This window comes from Aspergillus aculeatinus (assembly GCF_003184765.1).
Source record: "Aspergillus aculeatinus CBS 121060 unplaced genomic scaffold BO66scaffold_3, whole genome shotgun sequence".
NCBI lineage: Eukaryota > Fungi > Ascomycota > Eurotiomycetes > Eurotiales > Aspergillaceae > Aspergillus > Aspergillus aculeatinus.
The window spans coordinates 94,329-119,682 of NW_020291472.1; the positions used below are offsets into that span (position 1 = coordinate 94,329).

A 25,354-nucleotide genomic window follows, 5' to 3' on the forward strand; every position below is an offset into this window, starting at 1 on the left:
AAGGAGATTTGAAGCGACAGTGTTTTGTGGCCCGAGTCTTGACTCTGTGATGGCGGTGGTGGTGATAATCGTGGTGATTGCCGGGGTGAGAGATGGCTGATGATGGCTGAAGGCTAATGGCGGTGTTCTTCGAGAACGCTTTTTACATACGGGATCAGGACATCCTCTAGACAGCCTCAGGCACCAGTCTGTGTTCGAAAATGCTCTTGCTTCTAGCCATTGATTGTTCCACTTGCTCACAGATATGTCTATCACCCTGGAATAAGGTCTAAACATTAGAAGCTCAGTGATCAGGTAATGAACTACACTGTTGCAAGATAAACGGAAAATATCTTATTTGTGGTGGAAGGTCCATCTTCACACGAAACAAGTAAATTGTCAATGGGATTCCAGACCAGAGATGACGCATGCAGGCCACTCAATCATCAGTGAGGCGATTCTTATTACCTTAAGCACATGTTTAAGCTTGACTAGAGCATCTTGTGAAGTGAACTGCAAAGTAAAGGGGGATGGTTATCATGGTTGTAGCGCATATGTGCACGTGAGATGAAGTCATACAAAGTCTATATCTCATTTTCGTCCTCGAAGGCGAGACGAAGTGTCCTCATTGAACTACATGTAAGTCAATCAACCAGTGCTTGCATGTTATAGAGAATATCCATTCAGCCAGCCTCAAGGGTAAAGGAGTGGTAGAAATGAAGGCTTTTGAATCACGAGTTCGAACATTAGCGAGGTTCAGATCTTCAGGCAGAAAAGCTTCAAATGGCTTTGTATGACTTCGTATCGCCCAACAGTCAAGGCAAAGATCGAACTAGCCCACCGACATCCGAGAAGCCCTGGCGCCATCCATTCAGACCCATTCAGACCCAATCGAAGGATTCTTCCCAAGCAAGAATATCTGATGGTCGAAGAGTTCTGGGCCGGTGGGAAATAGTATTAATCCGTTCGCTCGCTGGACGGACGCAGAAACAAAAAGCCGGCCCTCCGCGTCGGCGCGATCATCCCAGTATGAAACTATATCCTCAAATTCCACCTCCCCGAGTCTGCATCAGACTCGATGATAATGTACTCATCTTGTAATTTGGTCGCGAAATAATGTTCGTCGTGTCCTGCTCGTCGCCGACGGCATTCGGCGCTAACCCCTTCAAAAATCTCCCCGCCCAGGCAAGTTTAGCCTGTAAAACCTTGCCTGCTCTTCTCGCGTCTTCCGTCCTTCAACACTCTCTCTCCTCCATCAAACCGGAGCATCGCTCCACCATCCACCATATCATTTTCCCATAGTTATCATCCTTACAGCCAAGATGAACTCCCGCGAGCATCCTGATATGCCTCCGGCCCACTCCTATCCCTCCCCCAACGCGGCGCAGATGAGCCAGGGCGCCATGCAATACTACACCAACCGACAGTTGACTGCCGACGAACTTTTGTCCGCCGAGCTATCGCGCGAAACCTCTGGCCCTGGTCTTGCTGACGGCTCAAATAATGGAGTTCACCACGGTCAATCAATGGTCCTTGGTTCCTCTAACCCCGGTGGTCCTGACATGGGTCGGCCTGCATCCCCAGATCAGCATCAACAACAGCACATGCTCCAATTTACGCCAAGCCAGCAAGTTGGTGTCGACCCGAACCACGATCTAAGCTACGGAGACCAGAGCGCGAGGAGGAAGAGATCGAAGATCTCTCGCGCATGCGATGAATGTCGGCGCAAGAAGGTAACGCGAATTCCCGAATTCCCCTGCTCGCCACGCGCGACGCGGTGCGGTCGAACTGACAGTACCTCTCAATTAGGTCCGCTGCGATGCGAGCTCCGAGTCTGGCGTCGAAACATGCTCCAACTGTCGTCGCCTTGGAGTTGTCTGCCAGTTCAGCCGAGTCCCAATGAAACGAGGTCCAAGCAAAGGGTAAGAATGGTTGCGCGCGTCGGGTTTCAAAATGGGTCTCGCTGATGCGGAGTGATAGCTACATCAAAGAATTGGCGGAGCGCTTACACACACTGGAGAGTCAAATGCAACCTGCTATGGTGCATCCCGACATGCCGTATCAGCCGATGAACGAAGTCTCCTCCCCTCGGGCATACCAGGATTTTTCGCCTCCAATCGACAACGGTCCCATCGGTCGCAAAAGGACGTATTCCATGTTTGACGGGCTTCCGAGTGCCTCGTTCACGCAACCATCGTTCAATACACGCCCCCAGACAGCTTTTGGTTGGTTTACCTCAACATAATCATTATGTCATCTATCTAATTATACCCAGACGCAGGAGAAAGTTCGACCGACCCATGCCATCCTTCCGTGGTCAACAACACAGCACCTAAACCTGGGAATCTGTTTTGGGCAACCGGCAACGAAAATGACCTACCCCACAGCCTCGACATCCCGGATGTCCCGAAGCAAGCAATGGACGAAGATATGACTCCTGTGGATGTGGATGAAGGTGTTCTGAACGCGTAAGTGCCCTTGCCCACAGCTTCTCCGAGAGTGCTGTATGCACCCGGTCTACACGGCCACGTGCTAAACTCCAGTAGCTATTATCAAAGGATACACCCCGTATTCCCAATCCTGCCAAACTCAAAAGAGCGCTTTCTTGAGATTCTTCACCGTTGTGGCCGTGAGCTGCAAGAAATCTTTCTGTACAGCCTTTACACTGTGACGCGTGCCAACTTGGAGCGCCTTAGCGGCTCTTTTGAGAGGGTCACCTCCTACGAAAACGCACAGGATCTGCTTCTATACTACACGCGCCAGCCAGCCATCACGCGGTCAACCACAGTCAACCTCATCTGGCTGCAGAGCATACTACTCATGATCCTCGACTGCGATGCCCGTGGACCGGACAACATGGTTATGAAAGACGGTGTGCCCAAACATACTCTCATCCAGTCAGCAACCAAGCTCGGTTCGGATTTGGTTAAAGGTCTTCATCTGTGGAAGTCTCAGCGGGTTACAGATCCTGACGTTGACTCTGAATCATCTCTTGCCCGACGCAGCTGGGTGTCCTTGGCGATAATGGCGCGGTGGTATGCTATTAGTGTGGCTGACCCAAGTGTTTTGAACACGCTTGACGTTCGCAACCGTGGTGACGAACGAATTCTTGGCTCAGTTACTGCCAGAGTTTGCTGTATGTACCACACTGCAACATTCCATCATTTGATAACGTGGACTAACCACAAGCCTGCTTAGCGTATTCTACCTTCCTCGTTGAATTGGCAAACCTGGTGACAGAAGAGCAGAATCTTTGCCAGTCGAACACCGGCCCTGGCCGGTTAGTTGCTAATAGCATGGCTGCGCGCCTGGAGCTACTTGGGGAGGCCGCAGAGGTTGGAGATTATCGGCGACCTTCCGAGAACGTAGAGGACGGAGCACCCTCCAGCTTCCTCGACAGCTTGCAAAATCAGCTGTACTGGACCTTGCGATTATTGATCAAGCGCCATATCTTTATCTACACGCCCTACGAGATCATCTACGCCGCCGAAGAGGTTGTCAATGAAATGCACAGAGCCAGCTCACAATACCGTCTCACGTCTCCATTCGATATCCACAGTCTGGCTCTGGCAAGTATGACCCTGCTCGAGGCCACGGTCCTCCCGGAATATGCCAACGAGTGCTGGGACTTAATCAAGAAGGTCGAGGAAATTCTTGATCACCGCGCTAAGCGGGCCGCGGAATCAGGTGAATTTGGCGACATCTTCTACACCCCAGCCTGGGACACCAAAATCCGCACCTTCATTGAATGGCGACGCACCAAAGCACAGGAGAGCCAGTTCCATGACTCAACCATTGGCGGCGGCGGCGTCAAGAGCGGCTCTGCAGCTCCTCCAGTCCTGGGTCCGAATGAGCAGCGTTCTCTCCAACACCTGGCTGACCTTGCCGTGGGCGCCGAGGGCCAAGTGGCTGCGGCTACGAACGCTTCCTCCCCGCCCCCTGTTATTCCACCCGCTGAAAATCACTTGACCGCCACCTCACCCAATCTGGCTTCTGGCGCGCAACCCCAAGGTCGTATGGTTGTGGACTTCACCCTCCTCACGAGAGAAGGCTACCTGAACGTCTTTGCTGGCTTGATCTATCATCGATCCCGGTAAAGCACCCTCAATTCTCTAGAACTGTTACTTACCGGGTATTGCTATATCTCGGAACTTTTATCTACTTGTGTCATTGTATCTTGAGCTGGAAACATTTTCTCTTCTCCCATCCACTTTTACTTTTTCAAAACTGAAAGCATTGCTGTTTATTTCCGAACCATTGGCTTTTAATCTAGCAATTTCGCGAGGCAGTCAACATGGTGCTATTTGCCGCGATCGTGTATTTTTAGGTGGAATTCTATTCATTACAAAGCATGCTTTGCCTGCATTCCTACGCTTCTTTCTATTACTTCTTGCCCTAGTCGGTGGTAATATAGTGAGATCAAACAAGATATTCCCTCCACAACCCGACGGCCCGTGAAAAAAAAAATATAGCAACATCGCGGCATTTCATGCTTCACGTCAAGAACATCTCTGTGAACTAGAAGGAACACGAAAGGGTTGACGAAACCTTGAAACAGTCGCGCAAAAGATGAACAAGAAACAAGAAGAATAGCAAGGTATCACGAGGGAAATTCCACCAGCCCAAATCACGTACCTCCTTTACTTGTCCCCAACTTCATTCGCTGCCATACACCCTCCACATCCTCACAAAGCTTGAGGAAGGCATCGTCTTCTACGTGGCGACAGATCCAGGACTCAACGAGTTGCTTGCGCTCCGTCGTGGATGCTGAACCATACGATGCGAGATCTTCCGGGGTCGGGAGTGGTATGGTCTGCTGCTGCTGTGTCTGCTGCTGCTGTGTCTGCTGCTGTTGATGTTCCTGGGGTGGCTCTTGCTGCGGCGCTCCCGCTGTTGTGATGGTGGGGATGTTGTTTATGGCTGATTCAAGAGGATAGTGCTTCTGGTGCTGGTCACAGGAGGTGGCTGGCTGCTGCTCGTTGCTTGGGGCGGTGATGAGGCCTGAATAGGAGGGCAAAGGGGGTAAGGGGACTCCAGGGACTGGCTGGGACCCGCCTGGGTTAGCTGCTGGGGCTGGGACTTGCGCGGCTGGGTTCGAGTACTTCAGGACGGTGATTCGGGGAGTTTCAGCCTGAGTTAGGGGGTGCGGTGATGGAGGAGATTGTGTCTTGTTTGCAGGGGCTAGTTCTGGATATGGTCTAGACACTGTGTACTGAAGTTAGAGATGATTTCCATGGGAGTTGAGTTCCAGACCGCGCGCGTCGGAGATATTCACCTGTGCTTCCAAATGCTGCCACATTTCCAGCGGGGATGCCGGTCGTGGCGATTGTGTGAGTCCTCTTCATGAGCGGTCTGGAAAATGGAAGAACCCTCACGGGAGGCGGGTCCAGGTTCGCTGTCTCCAGGGGCAAAGTGGCAGTGGAAGGTCTGGACGGGTCAGCCTCCGAGGTGCCGTGGACCTGTAGGGCAGAGAGTGGGCATTGGCCATTGAGGGACTGCGTACGGTTGCTTTCTGTATACATGTACTTGGCGAGACTGCTGGGTGTATTTGTCGCTAGGTACGGATGGCTGGTGCCTAGGGTGGACGAAGATGCGGACGTTATCGATGTGCCTGGAGCCTCTCGTTAGCCACAAGCTGTCTGGCCGACATGATCTGTGGGGAGCAATACCTGCTGTGACGCTTGGCGTCGGTAGACGAGCATATGTGCCTGGTGCATACACAGGGAAACCAACACCGTTGTTGGGAGGTATTATGGTATTCGGTACTGTCAGCTCGCTTGACATGGAGCCAGGTCTGAAGGATCCTGTGTTCCACTGCGAGGAGGTCTGTTTGTGCATGGGGGCAGGACTAGCTTCTGAAAATGGACAATTTATCTCGCTGAGGATGGCTAGAGCTGCATAGTAGTCCTTTTCGGCTGAGAATTTGATCTGAAAGCGGCGGATCTATGCGCAGGTCAGGCCAAGTCTCGTGGTTTGTATGTGCGGGCCTGAGAATCTACACCTACCATGTTTCCGCGAGGATATTTCACTGCCACACAGGGTAGCTTCACAACGACAGCGAATGATGGCTTCGATGCTTGCCCCTGGGCAGGCTGAGATGGGGTCTTTGTGGCGGCCATAGCAAAGAAGGAGAGATCGAGCTCTTCCTAGTCATAAATCACTTAGCATGAAGCTTATAAAAGGGTAGCGCTGGCGGAGTCTCACCATGATATCGTGGAAACGAAAGATCCTTAGCACAATACTATCCCCAGACAAACTGTTTGTGGCCCGGGGCTTCTCGAAAGTGGCTGTGAGATCATTGTTCCCTATGATATGACCCCAGTTCAATGGGCCTCTGTGACTCAACGATGTGGTGACATGGGAGAACTTGGCTAAGGATAGACGGGCAAGAGGGGTATCTGGAAGTGGCTGTGAACTATAATGATGCATAATCTTTACGGCATGAAGAGTTGAAATGATGAGTTTTGATTTGGGCTTAAGATGTTGGGAAGTAGAGTTGATGAATCTGTAGTCAATGCTTCGAGGGGGCGACAAAAGATATGAACAGGTGACCAGGGAGACAAAAATACTATGTAGGTTGTGAGAAGCCGCCACCCGAACAGACGCCCATCCCCGGTCTGGCAAAGTACTGGTTAGGCTATCCTGATTCAGTTCGAATTGCATCTGATAGATGTTAAGTGATAAAAGTCAGAACATGGTCACAAGTTCTGCTTAAATCTTGAGCAGCTTCATGTTATAGACCTTGAATTTGAGAAGGAACAGAAGTCAATACGAAAGAAGTCAGCTTGCTTCTTGAATGGAGAGATCCTCATGATGGACAGCTTTAATCTAATTCTATATCCTGAGGACGAATCTCTCACGAGACAGTTCTGAAGCCAGCAACTGTGGATTATGGAGATAGAGTCCATGCCTAGTATCTAAGGCATCAAGCCTGACTCAGCAAGATCACAAACAGGTCAAACACCATGGAGAGCGGCAAGTCGGCCCGATGAATGATCCGCGCACGCGCCTGAGGCCAGTAGGAGCAGCGCGGACTTTTGCCTGTGGATGGCAGGACGCTTCGATCGCAGGTTCAGCTTGTCTCTACATTCACATAGCCCCCCTTGGGCTCCAGCATAGGAATTGATTCTCCGTCTTAAGGCACACTATTCGCCAATACAATCCTATTTATTGCGCAGCAATATCTCCCAGATATTTCACCAGAACGTCTATCGCGAACGTCTTGTGTTGTTGTGCCGCCATCGCATCCTCTTCGGCTTCAAGCAGACTGTCTCCGTTAGCTTCATATCGCGTCCAAGCTTCCAGATCGTCGGCCGAACCGTTCATCAATTCCAGCAAGCCAACTTTGAAACAAAACTGGAGCGCGCCCGATCCCGCCACGCGATATTTCGAAGACCATTCATACGATAGGGAATTATTGCAGGGCGACCAGGAAAGGCACAGAAGGCCGCAGAAGGGCTCTAAAGGCACGGACGGTGTGCTTTCACACTCACCCACACCTCGCCTTTTGACCTGGAGGTTCTGGCGCTTGAGCTCTTGCGGGGATCTTGACAGTATCCCGGTTCAATCGCGCCAACCTTGATCCTCAATTGGAGTCAGTCAAAGACAACACGCGAAGGTTAAGAAACAAACAAACGGATTGCGAACTCCCCGGAAACACAGGTCCAAGGGCCCAGGCGTGCTGTAAAGCAAGCCCAAGATGTCCACTCAAACTCCCCGCACATCCCTTCGAGGCAAGTGCTTTCTTGACGAAGTCCTTCCATTTACGGTCGAGAAGCTCAGACTAACAAAGCACAGAGGGTTTGCGGCAGGCTCCCAAAGCAAATCAGCCCTTCATCCCCGACACTACCCCCGCTAGACGCTCACATGTAATCCACGCAAATCAGTCACCACAGCCCGTTCCTCTGACCTTGAGTCATTCCAACTCACCCGCACCGACTGTGAACAACGCCCCGCCCTCGAACGAGAACTGGGAAGGAAGGGATCAAAAGGTGCCTATGAACACACGCGAAGTTGCAACCCCGGGTAACAGACCAGGTCTGTTTCTCAGTATGCATGGCAAAACAGTCAAGCAACCCGACTTTTACGATCCTTACTTCCCCCTCAGATATCTAGAGGTCCCGAAGTGTAAGTGTTCATCGCTTGCAGCTGTTCCTCAACTCGTTTACGTCAACTAACTCGTCTGCTCAGCTGATCACATTTACAAGCGTGCGCATTATGGACTGCAATCAGGCGTTCCGGACGAAGTTGACTTTGCGCTATTTCACCTTGTTCAAATATCCAATCAGCGCTGGGACAAGTTCAAATTCGAGGGCTTCCCATTGTTAGCGGAAACCTTGATGGAGAAGGCTCTAGATGTATCGCTTCTTGTCACAGGGGTCAAGTGGGAGCTCCAGTACGACTTCCGTGAGCCTATGGCCCGCGTCAATGTGCTCAATTCACTATATGGCACACGCGATATACTCGAGAGAATCAAACATATCCCCGTTACATTACCGAAGGACACTCTGGAGACATATGAGTTCAATCATCGTCTACGAAACGTCAAAGAGGCAACTCTGGTACTCCGGAACATGGTACTACTCAAGGAAAATGCATTCTATGTCTCGCGTTATGCCAAAGGCCTTCTTAGAGATTTCCTGGTGATTCTGATCAACCTCCCAGACCAACCACGCCTCAACGAAATCAGAAATGATGCCTTGGATATCGCAGAGGAGGTGACAAAGTTCATGCGGACTGACCCGGAAGATCCACTTTGGATCTCTTTGCTCAGATGCCTAGAGTCTCCTGATCGTGCTCATGTAGTGCGGGCTCTGTGGGCATTGACGCACTTCTCAACTGAGATCGATGAACCAGAAGGCAACCGGGCCATGGAGCGCATGCCCAAACAATCCCTGCAGCAACTATACTTTCACACGCTTCTCGATTTGGATAAAGATATTTTGAGCGGTGCCTTGGACTTCTGGTATCAATACACTCTTTCAAGCGAGAATATCGAGACCATGCTCGATGTTTTCGATTTCCCCAGCATCTTCGTTCCGCGCATGATTGCACTACTGACGTACGAAGCCCGAGCCACCAAGATGGAAACCGTTCTACAAGATGAGAAGGTTGCACCACCGCCATCTGAGATTCCTCGTGTACCGTCTGAGCTTCTGAAGGATCTGATGGAATTATCAGAGCCTGAGCGTAGCTCACGCTGGCTGAGGTGCTGCTTCGTTGAGGACCCGGAATGCGAGATCACACAGATCGCCCTCTGGCAGGCTTACCAGAGCCGGTTCGCTGATCCTCGCGTACCGGGAGGTGGTGTTCTCCCTGCCGCCGAGTTCATCAAGAATGTGAGCACGACTTTCACGAACGCTCAAGCACAAGTCATTAATGGCCCCGGCTCCTCCACTCGATTTATCATCAAGGGCATCCGCCCACTGGAGACAGCGTACACCTTCCAGGGCTTCCCTTACATCTACTGCAAGTGGGCCGACGACTCCAAACCCACCAAAACCTGCCAGCGTGCCTTCTCTACCCCGACGGACCTCCGCAACCACGTATTTGCCGATCATATGAACCTCAAGCGCACCGAGACACCGGGCCACTACAACCTGGACAATGCCCAATCGGCTATCCACACTTGCCTTTGGGAAAACTGCACGAGATTCCGCGGCTCTAGCGCCAGCGCGAACACCGCCGCGGTCGCTGGCCACGTCGCCTCCCACCTCCCCGAAGAACGTCCCGCAGATGCAGAGGCTCCCGTTTCCAAGAGGGCGGTGCTCCAAGAGCGTATTGTGCGCAAATGGTTCTACCTCAACACCCCAGTCAGTGAGCGCGGCGAGCCCGTTGGGGTTGCGTACAAAGCCGCCTTGGTCCTTCGCAACATTGCCCGCAACCTTCCCAGCGGCGTCGTCCAGAAATACAATGGACTTCCCTGGAAGAAAGCTGTCTTCTTGAGTCACCGCCCGAAGATCGTGGAGGTATGGGATCGAAACCGGTCGCTGCGCAAGGAGCTCACGGAATTGATCATGTTGATCGAGAAGGAGGATTACTATTGAAGAGGAAAAAAGAAGAAAACCAAACAGAACAAACAAGAAGAGAAAAATGAACACAACCCTTTTTCCCCTTCTTGCCCTCTTGTGTCACGATGATGAAGTAACCTACATGTTTCGGCTCCGCCCGCGACGATTCGAGGATTGATATCTTTCTCTTCTCTTGTGCTACTATATGACAAGGTGCTATATTATCACATCTATATTTCTTTCCCCCTTATTTCTTCATTCTATCAGTGTCTTTTCTCTAATCCCCTTATCTTTCCGTGGGTCTGTCCCGTCGCTTCTTCTCGCTATCTTGGTTTTTGTACAAATACCCTGGCTTCGTGTTCTTTATCACAGTTCTTCATTTTCAGTATTCCTTCATACTAAAACTTAGTGTGTTCTCCTTGAAGTGTATCCGATTCCTCTCTCTTTCCCTTTCCCATTCAGTACTGCTTTACCTCACTTATCCACTCACCCAAGAGTGGGAAGGATGGGCGTCTTCCCTCGACAAGTTCGACAACGGACTGGGAAAAATGGGAGTCATAGGGGGGTCCATGATACTATACTTCGGAATGACTATCTGGCGTCTCGGGCGGGTGGCGGTTCTGATCTACTAGGGCGGCTTTTACGAGGGTAGTAGAATTCTTTTTCCATACTTTTTACCATTTCAATACGGAGAAACATGAACTTGGAGAATCTGGGCTTGCTTTTTTTCTCTTTTTACTGTCTTACCCCCTTCTCTCTTGCGATGAAGTATATCACACTGTACACGGCTCAATTTCCTTTCTCCCTCAGCATTTCCCCTTCTCCTTGCTTTGATCTGCAGGTCATGGGTGGTGGTTCTCTTGTCGCATTTTCTTTTTTTTCTCTTGACAAATTAGCTAGTGATTGATGTATACTACAGACGGTCACGGATAGGTAGGCGTGCGTCGTTGAGGAGTGGAAATATTAGACGATAATCTGTTCTTTCGCACAAATCTACTTTGAAAAAAGATACAGAGTCAGATGTACGTCCTTGGAATGTGATTTGTGGAACCAGTGGAGATGGGCAGGTAAGGAGTGGGGAATCGGTATTCTTGGTCTATCATCGCTCACCTTTGAGTCGATAAAATGTTATTTATGTTACGACCATCACCGTAGACCTGGCAAGAAATATATGTCCGTGAGGAAGTTCTCGTAGTTCATCCAGGCGGTCGTCTCGTTGGCGGAGTTTGCGTACCCCAGATCAACGGCGTCCCAGACACTGGGCCAGGAGGCGGCGTTCTCCAGGCTTTCGGGGGTGTCTAAGGCAGCCATGGCATCAACTGGAGCGGGTGGGCCCTGGTGTGGTGGTTGCTGTGCGCTTTGAGAGGGTAAGTTTGAGGTGCAGACTGGTGGCGGTTGTTGCGGCGGCTGCTGCTGCTGCGGTGCCTCCGAGTCGTACAGAGGAGCAGAAGAGGAGATCTGCGGTTGGGATGGTTGGTGAGAAGAAGATGGTAATGAGGAAGAGGGGCATGTATAAAGGGTGGAGGTGGGGGCTGGAGCAGCGAGCAACTGAACTCTCCTAGCGCGCGCCTGAGCCATGATTCTTTCCATGGGCTTCCAGAGCATCCCACGCTTCGAATCAGCAACGAGCCGGCCCAATCGGTTGAAGGTCTGCTCAACCGTAGGCCAGAATCTCTCCATGACCGCCCTGTCTTCGCAGACACAGAGCTCCGCGACGGCTACTGCCAGGCCGTGCCACGGCGGGAAAGCGAACTCCACCCAGAGCCACGGTACGGTGCGAGGATCGTCCCGAAGAGAATGGTAATTCTGGAGAACGTTAACGGCGAACTCGATGAGACGGTCGCCCTGGACGTGCGGTGGCGCGAAGCGCGGCGTGCGCTTGAGGGGCCGGATGACAATGAGTTGCAAGCAAGCATAGATCCCCTCCGCGACTAAGCGGGTGAACCAACTGAAAGGATTCTTGTCTAGTTGGGCATGATGAAGTAACTTGGAAGCGGTGTGTTGGAATTCGACGACGAGCTGTTGGCGGAGGGCGAGGGTGCTCACTGATGGCTCGGTGAAATCAGAGAAATTTAGAAGTCTGGTGATTATATGGGCCTTGCCAACAATCATGGTGAAAGTCATGTCGGTAAAGCCGGGAGAATCAATGGAGCTTTCTTGCATGTCGAAAGAGATGTCTTCGTCATTGACGTGACGGGGAGGGTGGGATTGCAGCCAATGCGCCTGCATCATGGGCTCAGTATCACGGTCCATCGAGGCTAGAATGTCAAGGAAGCCGATCGCTTGCCAGAGACGCTGGCGAAGTTCGCGTTCGAAAGGTCGGACTGTGAACGGTGGGTCAGGCAGATGAAGCGACTGGGCTTGTGCAATGCGCAAGGCCATGGCAAGCAGTGTCCACATTCGACGGCTTTGATCTTGCGATCGGAGTGACACCTTTCAACAGGTCAGATTATACTCTAGATAGCATCTGACATACAGCGCGTTCAAGGGCTGGAGACGTACCAGGAAAAGAACGAATGCTTGCAAAACCGTCAGATCATTCGTAGTAAGATAATCTGCGCGCCCTAGAGCTAGTTCCACATCCCTTTGGTATCCCGCTACCAAGGATGCTCTGGGTACACCGAATGCGCGTGTGCATTCATCTTCTGACAGGCTGCACGAGGCTGCGTAGTACACAGCAGATGCAAGAGCGGTTGGAGCCAAATGTTCAGGTTCATAATCTAGATAAGGTTTCCCTTCCAAGAGGAACGCACAGAGGGAAGGTCTATGCAGTATCTTGACGACAGGGTCCACTCTTTCGAGAAAGACCCGGCAGAGCTGTTGCTGGGCATACTTTGAAGGGCTCAGCTGTCCTCCAGAGGTTGAACCATGCTGCCGACTTGCCGTTGCCAGCAGACGTCGATACATCATCAGCTGGTTACCTGCAGCCTTGCGGCTCCCTTCTCTCGTACTGCGCTCATCATTGGGATGCAGTTCGGGCACCTGTATCCGGTAGTGCGTCAATTGGACTGACAACCAGCTAGTCACGTCTGGGAACCAAGATTTCATGAGAGACTCACCTCATTCAAGAGATTAGCCCAGAATGAAGATCCCAGGTAGCTATCTGGTGTGTGCTCCCTACCGTCCGAGTCTTCCGAGGCGTCATCATCATCATCATCATCATCGCTGCGCGGGTCCACGCTCGGCCCAGGCCGATCATTGGGGGGCGGATCATCCCCAGCAGTGGGCGCATCAGGGACAGGGGGAGTAGCTCGAGGGGGGAAGCTATAGCCACTCCGAACTAGGCCTCGGATGATGTCCTCCAGCTTAGCGACGCGGTTCTTTAGGTTCGCATCCGGGTCGTAGTTGGTTCGCTCGGAAGCTAGTCTTCCCGATCTTCCACGGGGCAGACGCGCGCGCTCGACGGGGACGCACCTTGTCCCTAACCGTTGACAGTTGGTACAAGGGTCGAGCTTGTCGCATTTGACTTTTCGTTGACGACAGGTTTCACAACTTAACCTGACTTTAGGCTTCTGGGGATGTGGCTGGGATGGCGCTCGTCTGGAGGCGAGCTCGGCTTGCCGAGCTTCTTCATGATTCATGGCTGGTATGTAGAGGTCTTTCTTCCTCCTCTATCCTAGAAGTAGCTGGTGCTCATGAGCCAGACTTTGGTTCAGCCAGGAGTCCGAGTGACGAAACTTGCTTTATGAATCGCTCAATTGAAGCCGTACCATATACAGCCCCCTCCATTGTGGACTTGATTAAGAAGAAGTCATGAACTGGAATGACAAAACGGGTCTGATTCCGGGGAAGGCGACGGAAGCTGTCGATGCCTCAGGACAAAACATCCCGCCCGATTAGCTCTAGCCTAGACCTAGTTAGTGCAAAGCATGAGACACTACCAAGTATAAACATTCTACAACCTTCAAGGCCCAGCACAAGGCCACATTTCAGATTGATATGAAAACAACTCGTCGAAAAGTATCTCTTTGTCACTCAGGCCACATCATCGAACCTGTTTGTCACGGTATACTCAATAATGATAACACAAGCCATTTCGTAGCATCACATGCTCCCACCCATCAGTTATCGCTCCGCTATAGAAAAGAGAAATTGCTAGGGATTCGCTTGCATCTTGTGCCGACATCAAATGCATTATTCCCTTCCTATACCGTGATGCTTTCTTCGCTCTGCCCATCATGAAACAATATGTCACTGGTAAACCATGAAGAAAAAAAGACCTATGCATACAAATGCCGTAAACGCCACGCTGCATAAAAGATGTAATAGGCGGGTTGATACATAAGGAAAGGAGAATGGTATAAAGCGGAGTAATCGAGTTACTGAGAAACGGACTTTTTCCTGGGAGACTTGACGTTCAGCACTTGTCGCATGCGCCGAAGTTTGGCCCACCATTCGCGATCGCGAGCCTTTTTGGCCTCTGGGTTACTGTCATCAACTACCGGCTCGTCCGTCGAAGGAGCCTCAGATGGCGCACGACTCGAAACAGAAACGGTGGATCGAACTTGGCGGCGATGCCGTACCTGGAGCGCCTGGCTCAAGAGCTGCCACCCGCACCGGAGGTTCTCCGGCTTCTCGGACGCACGTCCGGTCCCGCTCTGTGCGGTTCCGTTGACCCATGGGCAATATTCCATGTGTTCGATGATCACATCAAGCGAATCGTAAAGAGCAGCAGTCCCATTGGCCTTCGGTCTGTACATCCACAGACCCAACCGTCGGAAACAAACACTGCAGCCCGCCAGGCCAGCGGTCCCATCCGGGACACTATCCCAACCGAACAAGGCAAGCGCAAAAGCGGTTTTGTTGATTGATAACTCGTTAAAGGGTGTTGTCTGGTCCGAGTCCTGGCCATTCTCGGTCTCTTGAGGGGTCTCTGATCCGATGTCTTCGTGGGGCTTTTCGTTGCGTCCAAATTCCGTTGGAAGTGTGCCGATAATCGCGTCCATATCAAGCGACTCTGGGGTCTGTATAGTGGTGTACTCGGGTAATTGATCTGCCATCTTGACCAGGTTGGAATAGCGCGTGCACAGTCCGGAGATTGCCGCATCTGGGTTGGACAATGGCAACCGATGGATCGTGGCTAGAGCAATTGGGTCAGGTTGAATACAGATCAGATACAGGCGAGGAGAAAGTAATGCACAATCATACCATCGCACCCTCTATTCCTCCAGGGACAATTATCACCATGCCCTGTAACGATCTGTCCCACATACTCCTCCACCAGCCTTGTACCTGCAAATCACGCCCAATCAGCCCCCGCAAGAAAGAAAGAGATATAGATAAAGGTGAGATGCCGACTCACGGACTTGCTTCCTTTCCTGCACCTTCTCCGCATCGAAACCGTCCAGCTCGTCCAGCTCGTCCGGCAATTTGACAACGACCGAGCCACCGCACCCGCCCACGCACACCACGCGCGCTACATCGTTACAGATCCAGCCGCGCTTGGCCCATTCCACCTCATTAATCGCCGCCGGTTTGGGTGCCCACCGATCCACGCGACGGAAGGTTTCCAATCGCTCCAAAAAGCGCTCACGGTCCCATGGGACAAAGCTGGGGCGCGACGGTGTTGTGGAGTTGTTCGAGGCTCGTGAGTTCGGGCGCGGTGTGTTCAGAAGAGAGCTACGAGCGAATGGAAGCTCGCTGAAGTCCAAGCGAGCCTTTTTGCTCGAATGCTCGTGGGAGGTACGTTCTCGTGCGGGCGTGGGGGTTCCGGGGATCGCTGACTTGGTGAGTGCGGGTGTCGAGGAGGGCTTCGTCAGGGATTCAAGAACACGGTGGAACTTGCGCTTTTTGGTTTCCACCGCGTAAGACATTTTTCCCGAGCTCGGGGAAGGTGTTCGAGTCAGTGCGTGGGATAAATATATAGGTTTGGGGGAGTTGAGGAATCCTCATGAGAGCTTGGAGAGCATCGGAGCTGGTGGCGCTAGTCCCTAATTGGTAGTGGCTGACACCCGCCGCGGTGGATTGTTGCCTCGGGCACCTAAGAATAACCGTCCGTTCTTACAGTAATTAGTAGAGCAGGGCATGATAGGAATTTGCTGAAAGTCCAATAGTCTCAGGTCTTCTGTGACTGTGTGCACTTCCATCTGCATGATTAAGAGGGCTTAGCTGAAGTAACACTTTCGAATTATCTCATCAATTTGGATGGTGTCAAATAGGTTGGATTTAAGCACTCTACCCTTTCCCAAGATATCGCCCAATCCCTTCAAAGAAAAGAGAGATGAACAAGCTTTCATGAAGTGAGCCTTGTATCAATTAGAACTCTAGCTTTAACTTGCATCTTCTACCTCTCTGTCCACCAGCCAGCCCAAGACTCTTTACTGTCGGGTGCGAGCCTGTTTGGTGTGTAGCAACAATAACAGGGCAGTACGTTGAACTTAGACCCGGGTGATTTATCTTTATCTTCCTGAGAGCCAATAACATAACAAGCCCAGCGAGAGTAAGACCAGGAACCAGATGAGTTTGCGAATGTGGGCCATTCTTCGGGCTTGCTTTCCCCACGTCTGCCAACCCAGTGCTGCTCGGTTGGGGCATAACAGAAAAGTGATCGTTTCCGCATCTGCCATGACCTCTGACGCCAAATCGGCTGGCAAGTTTCTTGAGTAAGGTATCAGGTATCGACCACTAAGGGTCCTATAGAGACCATCCCGAGCCTGGGTGCGACAGACTCCTGCCGATGTCTTGCACATCATCTTCGTCCGGCTATACCGAATCTCTTTATATTTCAGAAGAAGATCCTGGATAACCGCATCAGACGGGTTTTGCACACCACGCGCATTGATAAGATCGTGCAGCAGTGAAGACAAGGTCGCAGCATCCTCAATTGCACAGTTGGCCCCTTGACCAAAGTTGGGTGTCATCTACAGATCATTTGTTATTTCAGGTTGAGTCCAAAAGAGAACGAAGTGAGGAAAGAGTCGTTGTGAACATACCTTGTGAACACTGTCGCCCATGAGAACCATACGCTCAAAGAACCAGGTCTTGAACAAGCCTTCCTCTAGTGCAGTCATGGAGTACACTTCTTTATTCTTCCATAGATCCCCCACGCAGACGTCCTTGAAGAACCGCACATGTTTCAATTTGTCGATAAGCTTGGCAGCATCTTTGTCTGAGAATCGTGGAACGTGGGGATAGATATACTTGTGCTGAAGCTTCGTGATGATGAACCAGAACACCCGACCCTTCTTGCCATGTATGGTGAGAATGGATAGATGATCAAAAAGGCCATTGATCTGTTCATGAACCTCGAGATTCGGGATACGTGACGAGATTCCAAAGACGCAGGAATATTGGACCGTCATAGCTGCAATTCGCATTTGTCAGCGCTGTCACCCACACAGTCGTAGATTCAACATTGACTAGAGACTGAGACACAGACAAGTTCGTTCACGATTCGAAATCAGCCCTGGCTGAAGCTCATCTGCAAGCCTCCAGATCTCTGATCGGATTCGACTGTGGACGCCATCGGCACCAACGACAAGATTCCCCTCATATATCGAGCCGTCAGCCGCTGTCACGCGGAGGCCGTGATCGACCTTTCGTACTTGAACGACTTTCTTGTTGGTGATGATGTTCTGTTTCGCATGGTATTGTTCGTACAAGATCCGGAGGAACTTTTGACGATCTAGGAAGGCAATGGGGTATCCGAATCTACAAGACTTAGCAGGTGATTCGACGCAGTGTTGGGAGTAGATCTTGTTCCAAGGTCAGAGGGAAATACCTTTCATGGAGGATTTTGGGATAGACATTGGCGAAGTTGAACCCGTCAGGATAGGTGATATGAGCTTTGTGCGTAGGCTCAATGAACTGCTCGATGGCATCGAAAAGATTTAATTGAGCGAGAATACGGCCTCCATTCGGCATGATACCCACAGAGGCACCCAGCTGCGGAGCAATGTTACTGCCCTTTTCAAGGACGATATGCTCGATATTGGCATGTTGTAGACAATGAGCGAGCGTGAGACCCGCGACAGAGCCACCGACGATGATGACCTTGAAGGGGGGCTGTGTTGCAGGCATACTTGGTTGGCAAAGAGGTATGATGAAATGCTAGAGGTAATAGGTTAACTGAAGGAAGGTTGGGAAGAGAAGGTTTTCAGAATTGTTGTGAATGTTACTAGGACCAAGGGGAAACACAGCCGGGAGATTTTGCCATGGGAACCCTTCCTGGTTGATTACCAGTCACGAAATGGCTCGCATTCAGAAGATCTGATTTCCCCGAGAGATTTTGCCCGGTATGCTGTTTGTGTTGACTGGGGTGTGTCTCTGTGATACTTTGATTTGTATCCTCCTGTACACCACCTCAAATGAATGCCCTCCAATCTACCGCCGCAACAGATCTCATGGTTTAAAGGAAGAGAACATCACTGACGTTGAATGTGCAATTAATCCTGAATTAACAATTGTTGGATAACTTCAGCATCTATCTCCGCAGTGGTTGTTTCTTTTTCTCTCGGAAAATCATTCTGTCTAGTTCAGCCCAGACCCAAGCCTCCTGCAGTGCAGTACAGCACTGATCCTTGTATGACCCTCTCCACGGCCAAGAAACAACTCAAGGACATAGAGTTTTTCCGCGGTAATACAAGGAAGGGAAACTGAAATTACACGCCTCGTATGCAACAACCGACAGCAATGTGAGATCCATTACAGGCTTGCCTGTCATCGCAGACCATAAGATCTCTCTAACCCGAGCGATATTTGGCCTCGTGTTCAGCTCTCGCGATCCAAACTCAGATGAAGTCACAGAATAAAGCGCTCAAACTACTTACGCTTATGTTTGTCGTCCAACTGCGATGCCTCCTCTTGCCGTTTGATAAGGAAAAAGCAAAAGCCATAGAGCAGCTCGGAGAGAAAGAAGACGGCGACAGCCCAGAGAATAAGCGGACAATTCAGCCAGGCAAAGGCGCCTGGCCAATAAGCCCAGCGAATATAAGCAAAACCGATGGTGGAGATAGATCCCAGGAATCGCGAGAGCCTGACTTAGCTGTTAGCACACGGGGTCTCTTGTCGGGATAAACAAATTGTAGACTCGAAATTATCTGTCGACGCACCATTTTGTGTACGAAGCGCCACGCGTGCTCGCCCGAGTCAGCAAGAGAAACACATCGCCAACACTGATGAACATCTGACAGACGACGGCTCCCCACGAGTAAGCCAGACCAGGGCCCAGCTGAGCGGCCAGGGCCAGGTGTCCGCTCAGCCAAAAGAGGGCCATGCCTGCAAACGCCAGGGCCAAATTGTTCATGACCAGTGGGGATTGGCGCCATTCATTGGAGCCGTTCCTGATGGCGGCATATATGACTGTGATGTCGAGAAGCAAACCCAGAAAGAAGGCCACGCGCTCGACCATCCCCTTGGCTGGGTATACTAGGCAATATACAATTTCCCATGCAAAGTTGATCGTAATCCCTGCGATGGTCATGCTGTAGGTCTGGTCTCGGAAGGACGTGTAGGCCACGTTCAGATAGTACGCAAGCCACCCGAGACCCATCCCCGCGATGAATAGGCTGTCAAGCCATTTGAGAGCTTCGTACTCTGCAGGCACTTCCGAATGTTCGAATCCGTCCATTTGAAAAGCTCTGCCATGAAAAAGAAGGAAAGAAGGTAGAAAAAAGCAATGGCTCTAGTCCTGGTCCAATACGAAATGCCCTCATTGGCACCATTACTTTGGCACTGCTTATATACATCTGCTTTGAGATAGCAAGTACCAGAGAGTGTGGAAGAGGCACACAGAAACAGAGGACCCGCTATGCTACTACCCTTCTACGACCTCAGTCTTCCCACGCAAGTACTCTAAGTTCTCCCGCCCGGAGTAGGACTGGACTTCAAATCTGTCAACCGTGTGACCCAGGATCGTATATTTGTTTCTGCAGGACTCTGCAAGACAGCCAGGGAAGCTTCAGGTCTGGCAAATTGCTTGCCATGTTGTGCATTAAGCGCATGTACTTATGCCTAACTGACTGATTGACTGACATCCAGCTGATGGGTTGGATCCCAGGTCAGGGAAGTGGCATCAGCGGCAAGCCTGAGGAAACGAGATAGTGTAACTTGTCCCAAGCCCTCGACCACCTTTCATCATATACAGCAGAAAAGGGAAAAGGGGCCCGAGGGTCATAAGCAATCCATCTGCAGCTGGTGGGGCATCTTTAAAAGCCATGCCATGACATATATAGATCTGAAGAGGAACCCTTCCTCATTCAAAATCCTAAATTCACCTGCACTGTAACCTGAAGTATTCTTGCCTGGTTGCTTCTTGACTGAAAAGCCCTAACAACCGCGGAAAGGGGCCCCGAAAAGAAGGAAAAAAACGAACCCAGAACAGCGAATCATGACCGCAATTTCAGATGTTGCTTCCATGTCTCTTCCATGGATGGCGACTATTGGAATTTTCCCTCTTGTTGTCTATGTGCTTCTGGATAGAATGCCTCCTTTGTGGCCGACCTCCAAGAAAGCATATTTGATCGGCCAGAAGAGGCCCGATACAGTGACCTCCTTTGAATGTCCTTATGCTTACATCCGCCAGATCTATGGCAAGTATCACTGGGCACCATTTGTACACAAGCTCTCTCCCACACTCAAGACCGACGACCCGGCCAAATACAAGATGGTCAACGAGATCATGGATGCAATCCACTTGTGCTTGATGCTGGTGGATGATGTGCGTAGTTGCCTAGTTTCCTTTGTTGGCCTGTTTTTTTCTGTCTGCAGCTCGGGCATGTTCACTGATAGCAGACATACGCACACGGTAGATCACAGACAACAGCGACTTTCGCAAAGGCAAACCGGCAGCGCACAAGATTTATGGTCCTTCGGAGACCGCCAACCGGGCCTACTACCGGGTGACGCAGATCCTGAACGAGACGGTGCAGCGGTTCCCGAAGCTGGCTCCCTTCTTGATGCAGAATCTGGAGGAGATTCTGGCCGGTCAGGACCTGTCGTTGGTGTGGAGGCGAGATGGCTTGAGTGTATTTCCGACATCGCACACCGAGCGTGTAGCGGCATATCAGAAAATGGCTTCCCTGAAGACAGGGGCCCTGTTTCGGATGCTGGCTCAGCTGGTGAAGGAAGACACGTCGATGGATGAGACGATGACCACTTTGGCGTATATCTCACCCTTGCCTTTTCCTTCTCTTCTCTGAATCTGAGAAGTGACCCTCCGAGCGCTAACTATATATAACCCGCTACACAGATGGTGCTCTCAACTTCAGAACGACTGCAAGAACGTCTACTCCTCCGAGTACGCCAAGGCGAAAGGTGCGCTGGCAGAGGACCTGCGCAACCACGAGTACTCGTATCCCATCATCCTGGCTCTTGAAGCCCCCGATGGCCACTGGGTGGCCAGAGCGTTGGAGACAAGCTCCCCCCGAAATATCAGGAAAGCTCTGGCGGTGATTCAGAGCGAGGGGGTGCGGAATGCATGTTTTACAGAACTAAAGCTGGCCAGTGCTTCTGTGCAAGACTGGCTATCCATCTGGGGACGAAACGAGAAGATGAACTTGAAAAGTCAGTAGGGGGTTGTATAGAGTGGGTGATACCTGGTATAGCGTGGTGTACTTCCAGATAGGGGGATGCCAGGTGGGATGAGTGGTTCTCGCGATACATACAGCGGCGTTGTGGTTTGAACTCAGCATTACATGTCTGTCTCTCCCTGTTCTAATTATTTTCCCACTCTCTGTATTTCTCTACCGCACTGTGTCATGGTGGTAATCCGGTAGGTTGGCTCTCTGAGTTTAGTCATAAATCTCCGAGGGTTCACGGCCCTTGCAAATTGGGGGGTGACAACAAGGCTCTTCGGCTCAAGTCACGCCACCATAATTCTCCGATCAATTCTATACATTAGCTTTGACTAGGGATAGCTTGAACTAAGGATTGAGTTTAGCTAGGAAGTATAAGCTGCCTTGTCCTCTCTACGATGTTGGATCCCGTAAGCGGATAGATGCAGTCAGGCAAATAATCTCCAGATGCTCTTTGGACAACCTATATTGTCATGATGATAGTTGACCAGGTCATGAATTTCCATCATTGATCGATTGTTCGTCAGTTGGACTTGCAGTCAGAATAACAACTGAAGGTCACGCTTCCGTCTCCAATTCTTTCTTTTGTTTCGTTTTTCCTGTTCTTGCTTTCTTCCTCGACCGAGACCCACATCTTCCCATTCATCCAACAATATCTTGTCTTTCGATTATGTTAGCGGTCACCATAGGCTCTCTGCTCGGAGCAATTACACGGCCATGCATCCTTGTCAGCCTCTCACAGAGACCTCCTTTTCTCACTCCACTTATTGGGGACCCATTATCGCAGCTCCCCTCTGTCTAACGTCGAAAGCCGGGTGTTGTGCGACTATTCTCGCAGTTGATGACTCTAGAAACATGAGTAGTTCTGCATTCAAAACACGCGATATTCCCAGGGTCACCGCGGCCGTTCAGTCAGCCTTAGGTATCCGTATGCCTTAAATAACTCTTTGCTCGTATTCCTCGGCGATAGCATGGTAGTCCTCTGAGGCTTCAGGTTCTTCTTCCGGGCTTCTCGACTCAAGGATTCACTATCACTGCTACACGAGGAGACATGAAATCTGACATGTTACTCGGAAGAGAACATTCAACGAGTAGAAATCACTCTCGATCGATGAAGGAGAGAGTCAACATCTGAGATGCAACGCTGGGCGATTTCCAATGAATGGACGATGATCGCGCTTCAGTATGACATTTGCCCCCCCCCCGTAGTCATTGTCACATTCCCTCGGAGCCAGGATACCCTTAGCTATCCAGAAAACGCAGTTGAGGTCAGCACTTCTCGGAGGCCTGGAAGGAAGAACCACTCCCCTCTCAGAAATGAATGGATATCATTGATAGAAGCTGAATGAAGAAGCAACAAACCAACCGTAATATATTGTAGTTTGCGTGTGAAGCATGACCTTCTTCTTCTTTCCCCCTCCGCCTACTCCTCCTTCCCTGGCTCTAATCTAAAAGTCTGTTTTCCTTCCAGTTTGCCTGCATGCATGAACATGGAGCCGATTCAAGTATCAACCTGCATTTTGGCAATCGTCCTGGGAGTTACCGGTCACCTGGGCCTGTTGATCCACTCCGAGTGGGACGTATATGCATTTCCTATTCTGGCTACTCTCGGTCTGGGGCCGGCCGTAGTGCTCTTCCTCCTCGCCGGCGCGGGCTACTCCAATGCATTCTGGCTCACGCTGAACGCCGTCGTGAGCTTTGACGCATCCTTGTGTTTGTCCATCGCCGTCTATCGGTATTTCTTCCATGCATTGCGGCGTTTTCCCGGGCCCAAGCTCGCCAGGATCTCTGCGCTCTGGTCGATCAAGGCGGCGGTGGTCGACGCCAAATGGCATCTCCGGGTGCAGGAGCTCCATCGTCAATATGGGACCTTTGTTCGAATTAGTATGTAAATCTTTATCAATACTGTCAGCTTTATTTATTTCTCTTTGATTTGGAATGGCAAATTACGAAAGTGAGGACTTGATTGACCGGATCACTAGAGCCACGTGAGATCTCCATAGATGATCCAGCAGCCATCAAGGCTATTCACGGGCCGGGAACATCGTGCGTCAAGGGTCCGTTCTACGACCTGAATTATCCCCACCATTCCCTGCAGATGACCAGAGACAAGGCTTTCCATTCAAAGCGGAGGCGGCTTTGGGATCGTGGGTTCACTCCTCGAGGTGCGTTCCCTGCCTATGCCACCAGCTGATACTGCCCCCGTCACGACCGATCTGACACTGACACCTCTAGCTAGCACTGGCCGGGTATGAGCCCTTCATCCTCGATCACTGCCGAGTTCTGGTCGAGCTCATCTCCTCTCGAGCCCCGCACAAGCAGGAAGTCAATGAGCTGATCGCTGGGTTTACCTGGGACTCGATGGGCATCCTCGCATTCGGCAAATCGTTCAACATGCTCCAAGGCGCCCCGCCTTCGAACATCCAGCAGATGAAGGATCTTGGTCGAATTGCGAGCGTGTTGCAGTGCGCGAGCTGGATTGCGCAATTGGTGCGGAATTCCCCGGGGCTGCGAGCCAAGAACCAGCTTTGGCTGAACTGGTGCAGCGAACAGTTGGAGAAAAGAAAAAAGGTACGTAGGAGAGAGCCTTCTGGGTCACGGGAGCCGAATGAAAGGACCTTGCTGATCGGTACAGATGGAGCTGGACCACAAGGACCTCTTCAGCTATCTGATCGACGGAGCTTTGGCCAACTATGAAGGCCAAACGAAGAGCGAAATAGATCAAGACTTAGTCTATGACTCAGAGCTTGTAATTACTGCTGGCAGCGATACCACGGCTGCGACGGTCAGTGCGCTTCTGTATCTGTTGGCGCAGCATCCAGACAAGCTCCAAAAGCTGCAGCAGGAGGTGGACTCTTGTGTCTCTGCCGGCGAGACAATCACTCATGCCGCGCTAGCAGGCAAACCATGGCTGGAAAGCTGCATCAACGAGGGTCTTCGCATGTATCCCAGCGTGGCGAGCGGTGTCCCCCGCGAGACTGGCCCTGAAGGGCTCATGGTTGCCGGAGTCTACATCCCTCCAAGGACAATAGTCTCTACACCTACTTACGCCATTCACCGAGGTTCGAGCCTCCTCTGATCCAAGATAGACCGTGCAAGCGCAAGCTGACGAGTGCACAGACCCACGAAACTCTGTCGACCCGGATAGCTTCGTCCCCGAGCGGTGGTCGAGCAAGCCGGAGATGATCCTCTGCAAGGAAGCATTCAAGTCCTTCTCATCCGGAAAATATGCCTGCGCGGGGAAGCAATTTGCGATGATGGAGATGCGACTTGTCGTGGCCACCATTGTGAAGAATTTCGACCTCGAGTTTCCCCCCGGAGAGGGACAAGAGCCACTAGAGAAAGTCGGCCACGGGGTGTTGGATTGTTTCACGGCGCATATTCCGGACTATCATCTGATCTTCCGTCCCAGGTAGACAAATTCAAAGTCCTAATAGTGATATTTAGTAGCAGGTTAGCAGCTGTTTGTAAGCAAGCATTCCAGTTGGTAGAATTGAATCACATCGCAACTCCTTCAGCAGCAAGCACGCGCTGCGATTGTCCGGATGCGGCCAAAGAGAAACACGGTTGGGGCTAGCCTCCAACCAGGGAAACCACAAGCAGCACGAATTCAGGGAGAATAAAAAGACGGCGAGGCCCCTTAGATCGGACTTGAATGCCCCCTCCACGTCATCTTTCATTAGGGAGTTTCTTGTGTACTGTTGTCACCATGACCACCGATGAAGCAACACACGAGGGTGGGCGAGGCAGCATCAGCATGTATGATCCGGCACGGGATCGCTGGGAGGAGAAGGCGGAAGTTGTTCCGCCGGCCTCGTCTTCTCCGTCTCCCCCAAACCGTCCCCGTTCAAC

General features: G+C 51.3%; 9 protein-coding genes across 9 annotated transcripts; 4 read left to right on the forward strand and 5 right to left on the reverse strand.

Annotated features, from left to right (window-relative positions):
- The first annotated feature begins 1,049 nt into the window (after positions 1–1,049).
- BO66DRAFT_417187 (putative C6 finger domain protein) lies at positions 1,050–4,333 on the forward strand. Its single transcript, XM_025649658.1, has 6 exons — positions 1,050–1,712; positions 1,789–1,901; positions 1,960–2,204; positions 2,255–2,447; positions 2,526–3,115; positions 3,178–4,333. Exons 1-6 carry the CDS (start codon positions 1,302–1,304, stop codon positions 4,074–4,076), a joined length of 2,451 nt encoding a protein of 816 aa, XP_025508265.1. The 5' UTR covers positions 1,050–1,301; the 3' UTR covers positions 4,077–4,333.
- Positions 4,334–4,339: 6 nt separating this feature from the next.
- On the reverse strand, positions 4,340–6,493 carry BO66DRAFT_467740 (uncharacterized protein). The gene is made up of 5 exons (XM_025652596.1): positions 6,184–6,493; positions 5,985–6,125; positions 5,649–5,922; positions 5,255–5,590; positions 4,340–5,184 (listed from the first exon to the last, which is right to left on the reverse strand). Exons 1-5 carry the CDS (start codon positions 6,406–6,408, stop codon positions 4,607–4,609), a joined length of 1,554 nt encoding a protein of 517 aa, XP_025508266.1. The 5' UTR covers positions 6,409–6,493; the 3' UTR covers positions 4,340–4,606.
- A 1,185-nt stretch (positions 6,494–7,678) lies between these two features.
- BO66DRAFT_312703 (putative chromatin remodeling complex subunit (Rsc9)) lies at positions 7,679–10,025 on the forward strand (the record flags this gene model as incomplete). The annotated part of the gene is made up of 3 exons (XM_025643363.1): positions 7,679–7,716; positions 7,772–8,106; positions 8,170–10,025. The coding sequence occupies 3 exons, from the start codon at positions 7,679–7,681 to the stop codon at positions 10,023–10,025; spliced, it is 2,229 nt and encodes a 742-aa protein (XP_025508267.1).
- A 719-nt stretch (positions 10,026–10,744) lies between these two features.
- On the reverse strand, positions 10,745–13,592 carry BO66DRAFT_364586 (Zn(II)2Cys6 transcription factor). Its single transcript, XM_025645173.1, has 4 exons — positions 13,049–13,592; positions 12,492–12,971; positions 11,100–12,422; positions 10,745–10,982 (listed from the first exon to the last, which is right to left on the reverse strand). The coding sequence occupies exons 1-3, from the start codon at positions 13,568–13,570 to the stop codon at positions 11,136–11,138; spliced, it is 2,289 nt and encodes a 762-aa protein (XP_025508268.1). The 5' UTR covers positions 13,571–13,592; the 3' UTR covers positions 10,745–10,982; positions 11,100–11,135.
- A 351-nt stretch (positions 13,593–13,943) lies between these two features.
- Positions 13,944–15,831, reverse strand: BO66DRAFT_364587 (uncharacterized protein). The gene is made up of 3 exons (XM_025645174.1): positions 15,292–15,831; positions 15,138–15,221; positions 13,944–15,069 (listed from the first exon to the last, which is right to left on the reverse strand). Exons 1-3 carry the CDS (start codon positions 15,800–15,802, stop codon positions 14,309–14,311), a joined length of 1,356 nt encoding a protein of 451 aa, XP_025508269.1. The 5' UTR covers positions 15,803–15,831; the 3' UTR covers positions 13,944–14,308.
- A 556-nt stretch (positions 15,832–16,387) lies between these two features.
- BO66DRAFT_453537 (FAD-dependent oxidoreductase) lies at positions 16,388–18,008 on the reverse strand (the record flags this gene model as incomplete). The annotated part of the gene is made up of 4 exons (XM_025651997.1): positions 16,388–16,849; positions 16,922–17,292; positions 17,368–17,639; positions 17,710–18,008. 4 exons carry the CDS (start codon positions 18,006–18,008, stop codon positions 16,388–16,390), a joined length of 1,404 nt encoding a protein of 467 aa, XP_025508270.1.
- A 741-nt stretch (positions 18,009–18,749) lies between these two features.
- BO66DRAFT_453539 (uncharacterized protein) lies at positions 18,750–19,557 on the reverse strand (the record flags this gene model as incomplete). Its single annotated transcript, XM_025651998.1, has 2 exons — positions 18,750–18,963; positions 19,040–19,557. 2 exons carry the CDS (start codon positions 19,555–19,557, stop codon positions 18,750–18,752), a joined length of 732 nt encoding a protein of 243 aa, XP_025508271.1.
- Positions 19,558–20,218: 661 nt separating this feature from the next.
- BO66DRAFT_364591 (terpenoid synthase) lies at positions 20,219–21,652 on the forward strand. Its single transcript, XM_025645175.1, has 3 exons — positions 20,219–20,646; positions 20,738–21,090; positions 21,178–21,652. The coding sequence occupies exons 1-3, from the start codon at positions 20,317–20,319 to the stop codon at positions 21,497–21,499; spliced, it is 1,005 nt and encodes a 334-aa protein (XP_025508272.1). The 5' UTR covers positions 20,219–20,316; the 3' UTR covers positions 21,500–21,652.
- Positions 21,653–22,921: 1,269 nt separating this feature from the next.
- On the forward strand, positions 22,922–25,209 carry BO66DRAFT_364593 (cytochrome P450). The gene is made up of 5 exons (XM_025645176.1): positions 22,922–23,386; positions 23,485–23,667; positions 23,742–24,073; positions 24,138–24,564; positions 24,623–25,209. Exons 1-5 carry the CDS (start codon positions 22,987–22,989, stop codon positions 24,916–24,918), a joined length of 1,638 nt encoding a protein of 545 aa, XP_025508273.1. The 5' UTR covers positions 22,922–22,986; the 3' UTR covers positions 24,919–25,209.
- Positions 25,210–25,354: the final 145 nt, after the last annotated feature.

Coding starts and splice junctions, on each gene's coding strand:
- BO66DRAFT_417187 (XM_025649658.1), top strand. CDS start 1,302: ATGAACTCCCGCGAGCATCCTGATATGCCTCCGGCCCACTCCTATCCC. Junction 1,713..1,788: donor ATGAATGTCGGCGCAAGAAG/GTAACGCGAATT, acceptor CCTCTCAATTAG/GTCCGCTGCGATGCGAGCTC. Junction 2,448..2,525: donor GATGAAGGTGTTCTGAACGC/GTAAGTGCCCTT, acceptor AAACTCCAGTAG/CTATTATCAAAGGATACACC.
- BO66DRAFT_467740 (XM_025652596.1), bottom strand. CDS start 6,408: ATGCATCATTATAGTTCACAGCCACTTCCAGATACCCCTCTTGCCCGT. Junction 6,126..6,183: donor TTCGTTTCCACGATATCATG/GTGAGACTCCGC, acceptor ATTTATGACTAG/GAAGAGCTCGATCTCTCCTT. Junction 5,185..5,254: donor GGCAGCATTTGGAAGCACAG/GTGAATATCTCC, acceptor TTCAGTACACAG/TGTCTAGACCATATCCAGAA.
- BO66DRAFT_364586 (XM_025645173.1), bottom strand. CDS start 13,570: ATGAATCATGAAGAAGCTCGGCAAGCCGAGCTCGCCTCCAGACGAGCG. Junction 12,972..13,048: donor GGGCTAATCTCTTGAATGAG/GTGAGTCTCTCA, acceptor TACCGGATACAG/GTGCCCGAACTGCATCCCAA. Junction 12,423..12,491: donor AAGCATTCGTTCTTTTCCTG/GTACGTCTCCAG, acceptor ACCTGTTGAAAG/GTGTCACTCCGATCGCAAGA.
- BO66DRAFT_364587 (XM_025645174.1), bottom strand. CDS start 15,802: ATGTCTTACGCGGTGGAAACCAAAAAGCGCAAGTTCCACCGTGTTCTT. Junction 15,222..15,291: donor GCAGGAAAGGAAGCAAGTCC/GTGAGTCGGCAT, acceptor CGTGATTTGCAG/GTACAAGGCTGGTGGAGGAG. Junction 15,070..15,137: donor GAGGAATAGAGGGTGCGATG/GTATGATTGTGC, acceptor CAATTGCTCTAG/CCACGATCCATCGGTTGCCA.
- BO66DRAFT_364591 (XM_025645175.1), top strand. CDS start 20,317: ATGACCGCAATTTCAGATGTTGCTTCCATGTCTCTTCCATGGATGGCG. Junction 20,647..20,737: donor GCTTGATGCTGGTGGATGAT/GTGCGTAGTTGC, acceptor CGCACACGGTAG/ATCACAGACAACAGCGACTT. Junction 21,091..21,177: donor GAGACGATGACCACTTTGGC/GTATATCTCACC, acceptor CCCGCTACACAG/ATGGTGCTCTCAACTTCAGA.
- BO66DRAFT_364593 (XM_025645176.1), top strand. CDS start 22,987: ATGAACATGGAGCCGATTCAAGTATCAACCTGCATTTTGGCAATCGTC. Junction 23,668..23,741: donor TCGTGGGTTCACTCCTCGAG/GTGCGTTCCCTG, acceptor ACCTCTAGCTAG/CACTGGCCGGGTATGAGCCC. Junction 24,074..24,137: donor AGTTGGAGAAAAGAAAAAAG/GTACGTAGGAGA, acceptor TGATCGGTACAG/ATGGAGCTGGACCACAAGGA.